Here is a 9,842-nt window from a genome sequence, read left to right as displayed (position 1 = left end):
TTCTTCTTCTTCTTCTTCTTCTTCTTCTTCTTCTTCTTCTTCTTCTTCTTCTTCTTCTTCTTTCCTCCATTTAACGATTGTTTTTGAATTCCAGTTGGCTTCAGTAGCTAGGGAAACTCGCTCACCCCGAAGTGTAGATAACTGGGGGCAACCTCTATCGAGGACTGTAGTCCTAAGAACTATCGAGATGTTTGATTGCAAGTCGGACTCTTGTCATCTTTGTCTCTTAGGATCTCCCAACAAGTGGAGGCCAGCCGGACGCAGTTGCGGGCAATCAACGAGAGAGTCACCCTAGCTCAAGCCAAAATTGACAAGATAAAGGGCAGCAAGAAGGCGATTAAGGTACTGGATGCTTGTTGTTGCCGCTCCACTGCAAATTTAAACTGCTTTGTGGGGGGGGGGGACTGAAACTGGAAGATGGACATCAAGTACCACATCCATAGTTCCTCCTTCTGAGTGAACATGATGTCACTTCTCCGGTGCATTGGTGGATTCCCATTGCCATCTTGAATACGTGCTGGCAGAGTACATCTTTCCAGGATGCTATGTTCATATTCCCTCTCTCTCTCTCTCTCTCTCTCTCTCTCTCTCTGTTCCCACCCTCATCTATCTGCCAAGGTGTTCTCCAGTGCTAAATACCCGGCTCCAGACCGGCTGCAAGAATATGCCTCCATTTTTGCTGGTGCAGAAGACCCGGATGGCCAGAAGCGACCAAGGCGCAAGATTCAGAGCAAGCACAGAGCATTAGATGAGAAAGCTTTGCAGGTAAGGAACGGGAGGAGCGAAGGGACCTTCCTGGGTGAGGAAGTCTTGAAAAGAGCGAGAGTTCTCTTGGGCTCGGGACTTGAGGGGTAGAGGGCCGCAAAAGCCTTAAACAGTGGCGGGAGGGGAAAGGTACTGCAGAGATCGAAGGTCGCCTTGCTAGAAGTCACCTCCGCTCAGTACTGGTGAGCAGCACAGGGTGTGTAGGTACGGTCTTCTGAGTTGTACCAGCTTTCCCGGCTGAAGGTAGTGGGGGTGGGAGAGAATTCGTTCTTACAACGGTGCCTCCTAAACAAATCACAGCCCTACATGTCAGGAAGGAGACAAGGAAGATGAGCTTTCTACCCAGCACCCTTCTTGGCGGCCGTGGCGCTGGTGCAGTGGTTTTGGAACTGTGTTCTGGGACACCCCAGCATCTGCCGCAACGTCACGTGGTCTGTTTAAGTGCCCGGCTGTCTGCAAGATATCGGAGCAGCGTGAGCGTGTGCACAGGCCCTCCGGCCATAGGTTCCCTTCAGTGAGTGAGTTAAAATACAGCTGGCACTTTCCCCGGCTCCTGTGATTCCCTGGGGGGGCCGGGGAAGAACATCCAGCCAGTGTATGGAAATGGCCAAGGCTAAGAATGCAGCTTGGCCGTAGTGTTATAAATTGTTTTTCAAAACTGTCATAGCCGGGGGACTGGTCCTGTCCCCAAGAGGGGGTCTAGTGTGTGCTGCTGCTGTCCTGGGATGAGGCTAACACCTACTTTGGGGACCTGGAACAGACGGAGAAAAACCCAGGAAGGCTCAACAAAGCTCTTTCTAGGCTGCTTGCTTTCCCACTTCCCAGTGAACCCAAAAATAAAGCCGCCCTGAATAATTCAGTGCTTTATACTTTCCTCCCGTTTAATGGATGCCAGAGCCTGCCTCGTCAAAAGCCGCATGCACATTTCAGGGCTGGTCTCGGAACCGGCAGGGGAGGGGTGGCGAGCGGAGTTTCCAGGGGTGTGGAGCACTTCTTAATATCCCCAATTAGGGCTGTCGGCACCACCTGTTAAGCCTTCCCTGTACGGCTGAAAGCAGAATTTAGTTGGAACCTGCCAGTGAGGAAGGCTGTCTAGATGAGGGCATCTGCCTCCGGTCAGAAGAACACGGGATCCTCCTACCTGGCAGGCAGCTCTCGTCCTCGTGGTATTGGTGCCTTTGAAGACTGCCGAATGAAACGGGCTTCGCTGGAGTCAGCATATTGATCCTTCTGGCTCAGGAGGACCGCCTCGTCTCAGCGGCTTCAGTTTCCCAAGGTCTCAGGGGCAGAGCTCTTTCCCAGCCTTGCTGCCTGAGATCGACTTGGAGTAGCTTTAAAGCACTAAAACTAAAATCTACACCAAAACACGGATCCTGAACTCCTACCGATGTCCAGGTGTGCTACAAATTCCCTTGGCAGCTCTAATCGGACCACTTCCCATCCTGCACCCTGAGAGTGCTCTTCGCTTCACAAATACAGGACTGCCGGACATTGCACTGTGAATAGGGATGCCAGCAGTGTTCCCTCTAAGCTGAGTTTGTGTGAGCTAGCTCACAGTTTTTTTAGCCTCTGGCTCCCATGTTTTTGTCTTCGCTCAGGAAGGGGGGCTCCAGAGCAAACTAATTGATGCAGTAGCCAGTTCCTCGCTCACAATTTTAATGCCAGTAGCTCACAAAGTAGATTTTTTTGCTCACACAACTCCACAGTTTAGAGGAAACATTGCTGGGGGAATGCAGTTGATGGTGTCAGTCTAAACGTCTGGCTGCTTGGTGTTCTCATAACGTCAAAAGTTGCTGGGTGTAAGGCTGGTTGTGAAAGAAGAGGCTTCTTTGAGGATGGCACAGAAAGCAGCAGACGAGGGGAAGGACTTCTTCCCTTTTGCTATGCTGGACCTTGGAGATATTTGGCCGTCTGCCAGGGTCCCTGTCCTCCCCAGGCTCCACCCCTAAATCTCCAAGAGTGTCCTGATCTGGAGCTCCCAACCCTTGCCCGGAGGCCAGGGAGGACCCAGCAGCCCTAACTGTGAAGAATGGGGTGGCTCTCAAAATGCACAATGGGGTGGCTCTCAAAATGGGGCACAACAGACCATGCTGCGTGCTATCCCTTGCATGCAGCATCCCCTATCAACCCATCAGAGATCTGAGTGACAACCCCCCCCCCCGGTCTATTTCAACAGAGCGATTCCCGGTGGGCTGCACTTGATCTTTCCAGCGCCTAACCGAGAGAGAGAGAAATGTCAAGGACGCTGAAGTGCATCTCGAAGCGATAGAGTGGGAAGGGCCAAAGTTCAGTGGCAAAAAATGAGGGTACTAGTGTTGCATTTGTAAAGGCTTTGGGGCACCTCTAGCTAAAAAGATTTGCGAAGCAGGACTGGGAAAGGCCTGCCTGATGGAGCGAAGAGGAGCAGAGGCACTGCAGTTGCCGCTGGGTTGGGGGAGCCGTTGGCCTGAGTCTGTACCCTGTTTCCCCGAAAGTAAGACATCCCCCGAAAATAAGCCCTAGCAGGATTTCTATGCATTTGTGGTATAAGCCCTAGTGTGTCTTCTTGAGAAAAGACAGTGTCTTATTTTCGGGGAAACATGGTATGTATAAGGCAGCTGCTTCTTGGGTCGGATCTAGATGGCCCAGGCTCTAGCCCACTCCCGTCAGATCTCAGAAGCTAAGCAGGGTTGGCCCTGGTTAGTATTTGGATGGGAGACCGCCAAGGACACCCGGGGTCGTGACAAAGAGGCAGGCAATGGCCAACCAGCTCTGAACAGACTTTGCCTTGCAGACCCTACGGGGGGTCGCCATAAATCATCTTTGACCTGATGGCACTTTCCACCCCACCCCACTTCTTAGGCAAGCAGAGTGTGGCCTTCTCAGTTTATGGTTTGGCTTTTCCTGTTTTTGAATTTGCTTGTCACGCTCCCTTTTTTGTCTCGCACCGCTATTTTGGAGTGAAAGTCGGTAGTGAAGAAAAGGACCCAATTCTACATTTCCGGTTTATGCTCCATTTGATGGGTGGGGGAAACCAGGAAAGGTTTGAAAGCTACTGCCCTGCCGTAGCTTTCTCAACGTGCGCAAGCTGGCAGATTCAGCATCGGAGCTCTGCATACCAGCCCCCCCCCCCCCCCCCCAGCCACGCCTGTTTTAAAGGCAGGATGCATGTGAAAGACACTGCCGCGCCCGTGATAGCTGAAGCAAGACCTCTCAAACGCTGCGATTTACTGGGAGATAGCGGCCTATATTTCATATCCGGTGTCCTTGTCGCTGTGCCGGAGAGAGCAACAGGCGGGCCTGCCTCCAGTGCTAATTGAATTTCACAGAAGGAAAGTCGCCGTGACCACCGGGGCTCAGAGAGGGCGGAAAGTGACGCCTGCAAGCACATCGGCAGTCTGCGAGGCGGGGAAAATTAGATGTTGATATGTGCATATTAATGGTTGGAAGGTGCTTATTTTTGAACGGCCTTGACCCCCCCCTTCACGCCCCCGCCCCCATCCTCAGTAACTGTTTATCATCTTCTTTCATTCAATTCTACTGTGGGTAATAATAGGATGCACCCATCATCCGTGAGTGCAAGTTGGGATGGATTTTTCGAGATCTCTGTCTCTCTTGCATGACCCCAGGGCAGGGGCAGGGCAGGGGCAGGCCAGAGAGGGCGGGCTTGCTTGCTTATTTATTTTATTTCCATTTGCTAGGCCGCCCTTCCCTGAAACAGGGCTCAGGGCAGCTTACACGAATGGCAAGTACAATATATAGGAAAATTAAAACATTAAAATATATTAAAAGAACTCATCAGAAAAAACGATACTGTGTCCAAAATGGCGGATGATTTCAGTATCCACCCTTAGCTCAGGAAGGGTGGCTCCAGAGCAAACTAATTTATGCAGTAGTCAAATCGCCTGCTCACAACTTTAATGCCAGTAGCTCACAAAGTAGAATTTTTGCTCACAGGACTCCACAGCTTAGAGGGAGCATTGGAAGGAGGGTACAAGAGTGCCAACTGTCGCTGTCCTCAACCGAAGGCCTGGCAGAACATCCCTGCCTTGCAGGCCCTACGGAAAGGTAGTAAATCCTGTAGGGCCCAAATATTTTCAAGCAGAGAGTTCCATCAGGCACCTGGCCTTGGTCGAGAACAGTCAGACCTCTCTCGAGCTGGGGACCACAAGCAGATTCTTATTACTAGAGCATAACACTCTTCCAGGGCCATATTGGGAGAGGCAGTCCCGAAGATAAGTAGGACCCTGACCGCTAATGTCCTTAAAGGTCAAAACCAAGACTTGGTTCTCAGCTGAGTCCCGCTGAATTCTTGGGGTTGAAATAAGGTCTGGGACACAGCTGGGAGGTGGCAGAGCCCTGTTTCTTATTCTGGAAACGGGGACCTTTGGGAGGAGGCTCATCCTTCCTCCACCCGGACTGTCCGCCTTTGTTTGCCCGCCGCGACTGATGCTACCGGGGGGGATTGAAAGCGATGCTGTTTGCATTCCCAGGAGAAGCTGAAGTACTTCCCGGTTTGCGTCAGCGCCAGAGTCCATCAGGAAGATGACGCCGAGGAAGGCCTTGGGAGCCTCCCCAGGAACATCAGCTCCCTCAGCTCCCTGCTGCTCTTCAACACCACTGAGAACCTGTAAGTCTTGCACCTGCCTGGACAGCCGTGGCTGCTCCTCTGCCAGCGCCGCATGCAGCCGTGCGCCTGCTCTGTTTCCGAGGGAGCCCTGCCTTCCGGAGCGGCAGCCCGTCCGCCCGTCCGCCCTCACTCCCGCCTGGATCTGAAATCCAGTTTCCTTCCCCTGCCGTCTTCCTTGCAGTCAGGCTTAAGTCTTTGCTGTGGCGATTTCCCACCCCCTCCCAACTCAGCTCTTCTTCTTTGTCTTCCCTTCCTCGTGATCAAACACGCTCACGGCCGTCACTCAGCAGCAGCTGTTTGGTAGGAAGCAGCGCGGTGCCGGATCATTAGCCTCAACGTGGAATAAAAATATATTTAAAAGGTGAAAAGAAGGGGAGGAGACAGAGAGGGAAGGTGGCCAAGTCTTGTCCCTGCGCTCTGTCCTTCTCCTCGGATTCTTTGTCCCTTCCAGTGGCGCTCTCTCTCGCTCTCGCTCTCTCTGCCTTCCTCCCATGCCCCCGGCCCTGGGGCCCCCCATCACTGGGGCAATTTAACAACTGGCCTCAATGGAAGGAGAGCAGAAAGTAGCTGAAGAAGAGATTGGATTTATACCCCGCCCTTCACTCGGAGTCTCAGAGGGGCTTACAAACTCCTTTCCTTTCCCTTCCCTTCCCCACAACAGACACCCTGTGAGGTGGGTGGGGCTGGGAGAGCTCTTGACAGAGACTGCTCTTTTCAAGAACACCTCTGAGAGAACTGTGGCTTGCCCAAGGTCATCCAGCAGCTGCGAGTGGAGGAGTGGGGAATCAAACCCGGTTCTCCCAGATTAGAGTCCACACACTTAACCACTACTCCAAACTGGTACTTAACCACTACACCAAACAGCCCCCACCCGGTCATGACTGGATCACACATACCCACACACAGAGACACACCAGTTTCCAGCTGCCATCTGTGTCACTCAGAAGGATGGCAGAAAAGTGTCCAGGTATCCCTCCCTGCGTTCTGGATATGCTCCCAGGGCATATTTTGTACTGAACTTCATCCCACTGGTACTAGTTCCTGCCCGCCCCCCCATAAACCAGCTTTGTGGCTGAAAAACAAGATTAGAAAAATACATTTTTAAGAGGCTTCATGGTCCAGTGGAGCATTTATTTATTTTTAAGTACATTTTATCCTGCCTTTCCCCCAAGGAGGTCAGGGTGGCATAAACGGTTCTCCCCTCCTCCGCTTTATCCTTACGGCAGCCCGATCTCAGGCTCGGTGGAGAGAGAGTGACCCGGTCACGAAGCAGAGAATGAAAGGGAGGATATAAGCCGCGTTCGGTTGCCGTCTTCTCACTTTGAGCCGTTGTTAAGTAGGGATGCCAGCCTCCAGGTGGGCCCTGGGGATCCCCTGGAATAGCAGCTCCTCTCCAGACTACAGAGATCAGTTCCCCTGGAGGAAATGGCTGCTTTTTGGAGGGTGGAGTCTATGGGCACTGTACCCCACTGAGGTCCCTCTCCTGCCCAGGCTCCACCCCCAAATCCCCTGGAGTTTCCCAGCCCTACCCCCAATCCCCCCACCGGTGGCCAGGGGAGGCCCTAAGTGTTGTTTTAGATCAGGCAACCCCAACCTTTTTGAGCCCCTGGGCCCCTTTGGAATGGGTGGGTGCAGGCGCAAATGGCTGTCACAAAATGGCTGCCATGGAAAATGGAGCCAGCCACAAAATGGCTCCCGCAGCTGACCTTCAATCACACAGTCAAGGTCCTTGGGCTGTGGCGACTGCTGCCCCCAAAGCAACATTTTTTTAAAAAAAATCTGCATAGCTCATTATAATCTCCAGTGGCCAATCAGAAGCCTTGCTGGGCAAGAGCCCCACCTGGCCCCCACCCACTTCCTAGAAACACTTGGCAGGTGCCAGGAAAGGTGTCGACAGGCTCCATGGCGCCCACGGGCAGCCTGCCGGGACCCCTGCTTTAGCCTTCTTGAGCCTGTGTGTCCCCCCGACCTTTCTTTCAAACATCTGTGCCCTGTTTACACGAGGATCTTGACTTAATGGGGGTGGAGCTTCTGGGCCTCTCTGTGAAGGAGGGCCTGTGTGGGAATCAGGTTGGCATCAGCTGCGTGGCTCCCTCTGGGGGACGTCAGGAAAGGTGAACGTCCAGATGGCTGGGGCAGAAGTGAAAACGTGTTGTCTCAGCAAAGCCACTCCCCAGTCCGGAAGTGACAGCCTTTTGTTGTCACCTCCCCCTCCTTGGGGTCGGGCCTCTTTCTACAGCCGGTACCTTCCGCTCTGTCTCAGGGTGGGCCTGACTGGCTTCTCTTCTCCTCCAGGTACAAGAAATACGTTTTCCTCGACCCTCTGGCGGGAGCAGTGACCAAGACCCACGTGGCCCTGGCAACGGAGAAGGAGAAGCTCTTTGACGCTCCCCTCTCCATCACGAAAAGGGGGCAGCTGGATCAGCAGGTGAGCCTGCCCAGAGGGAGAGGGAGGGAGAGATGTCCATTCCCCCACCACCCCCGTCCCCCGCTTCCCAGGCCATGACGGTCGACCACAACAGGGGCCTTGTGCTAACCTCCCCACTGGAGTACAGGGAGCGCCATAAGCATACCTGCTTCTGTTTCATTGGCTGCTGTCCATTAACTTGGGAAGGAGAGAGGGAAGCTGGGAAAGGAGACGAGGCTACGGGGGCGGCTTTCGTGAAAGGGAAGGGAGGACTAGTGGGGGAGGGGGAAATGAGATCCCCCCTCACACAAGCCCTTGGGGTTCCCTCACCCCCCCTTCCCCAGCATGCCGCTTGTCACCTTCTGCTTTCCTCCTGCGTGAATTAACATGAAGTCCCCTGATACTGAATCAGACCACTGGTCCATCAAGGTCAGTACTGTCTACTCAAGACTGGCAGCGGTTCTTCAGAGTCTCAGACGGAGGGTTTTTCACATCACCCACCACCTAATCCATTTTTTTAAAAAAAACAAAAACCTTGAGATGCCAGGGATTGAACCTGGGACCTTCTGCATGCAAAGCAGAGGCTCGGCCACTGGGCCACAGCCCTCCCCCAATTCCATTCTCCCCTTTTCAGCATTATCCACAGGTGCTGTTTGCCAGTGTTTTCTCCAAATAATATCACCCTGGTTAGCTTTAGCCAGGCGTGCAAATCAGCTTTTAAACAAATCATGATTCAAGTCAGCCTCGGTTGAGACCTTCCCCCACGCAAAAAAGGAAAGCGGGTGGGCATTTGTGCAAGGGAGGGAGCATCTCCACTCACAGGATAACGCTGACTGTGGGAAACGATACACGTGCGCATGCCATTATGTGGTCATTACTTAACAAGATGACTAATTGCAGAACTGTAGGAAGGACGGTGATTCCCAAACAGGGAGCTAATGAAGTATGTTACCGGCCTTGGTATTTACTGGGCAGAGGACCCACTTGGTACCCTGTGATAATTGGCTTCATGACCACATTGCCATTAACACCATCTAGTGCAACAGAGCAGCTTAAAAGCAAACGGCACGCACCGCGACAGATCCGTACAGCAAACCAGCCAGGCAGCAGCAGCAGCAGCGCTAAGTGCCTTGGAAGACAGAAGGTCATCGGTAGCAATCGGAATTAAATAGGGGTATTTTGGCAGGTTCATCTGAGAAGAGTGGCCAACTGGGACTGGGGGGTTCAAGGCCATGCGTGGAATGAAACTCAAGGAGGGCAGTCGCTACCCTGTGCTGTGTTGTCCTGGTTGGCCCACCGAAAGTGCCACAGCATTAACCCCTCTTTCTCTTTCGATGGGCTTCAGGTGCCTGAAAGCTACTTCTACGTGCCGGACTTGGGACAAGTGCCCGAGATAGACGTGCCATCCTATCTGCCTGACCTGCCTGGCATCGCCGCCGATCTCATGTATAGCGCTGACCTTGGGCCTGGCATCGCGCCTTCTGCCCCCGGCACCGCTATTCCCGAGCTGCCAACTTTCAGCACGGAATCCGTGGAGCCCTTCCAACAAGGTGTCCCTTCTGTCTGCTCCTCTGCTCTCCAGATTCTCTCGTTTCCTTTTGGGTTGTACTTTCTCGGGACAAGGGGAAAAGACACAATGCAGCCCTTCCTTGGTGGCAGCACTCCCGGGGGATGTCCTTCTCACTCACTCCTTACGCGTATTTAGGCACCAAACCAAACTTTTGCAGAAAGAGCATTTGGGGGGGGGTTTTCCTTTTGGGTTGTACTTTCTCGGGGCAAGGGGAAAAGACACAATGCAGCCCTTCCTTGGTGGCAGCACTCCCGAGGGGTGTCCTTCTCACTCACTCCTTACGCGTATTTAGGCACCAAACCAAACTTTTGCAGAGAGAGCATTGGGGGGGGGGAAGGGTGGTATCTGGGATTGCTTTCAGCAGCTGCTCTGTTGCTTCTCAGCTCTGGCTGATGTCATTGCTGATGTTAATAACCTGAGCCGTTTTGTGACTCCCGAATTTTTGTTAGCCTTGGAGGTCCCTCCCCAACGTAGGAGATGAATCTTTTGAT

At 53.1% G+C, this 9,842-nt stretch overlaps 1 protein-coding gene across 1 annotated transcript in view; it reads left to right on the top strand.

Moving 5' to 3' along the window:
• LOC107108296 (WAS protein family homolog 1-like) overlaps window positions 1-9,842 on the top strand; it is a 45,275-nt gene that overhangs the window by 32,046 nt on the left and 3,387 nt on the right. The window contains exons 2-6 of the mRNA XM_015408716.1: window positions 231-342; window positions 619-765; window positions 5,238-5,374; window positions 7,670-7,802; window positions 9,127-9,331. Coding sequence (XP_015264202.1) covers window positions 231-342; window positions 619-765; window positions 5,238-5,374; window positions 7,670-7,802; window positions 9,127-9,331 — 734 coding nt within the window. The remainder of the gene's footprint in view (window positions 1-230; window positions 343-618; window positions 766-5,237; window positions 5,375-7,669; window positions 7,803-9,126; window positions 9,332-9,842) is intronic.

The sequence above is a fragment of the Gekko japonicus genome, unplaced genomic scaffold, assembly GCF_001447785.1.
Source record: "Gekko japonicus isolate JY-2015 unplaced genomic scaffold, Gekko_japonicus_V1.1 scaffold2213, whole genome shotgun sequence".
Classification (NCBI taxonomy): Eukaryota; Metazoa; Chordata; class Lepidosauria; order Squamata; family Gekkonidae; genus Gekko; species Gekko japonicus.
The sequence above is the reverse complement of the archived record's forward strand: the minus strand, read 5'-3'. Positions and strand labels throughout refer to the sequence as shown.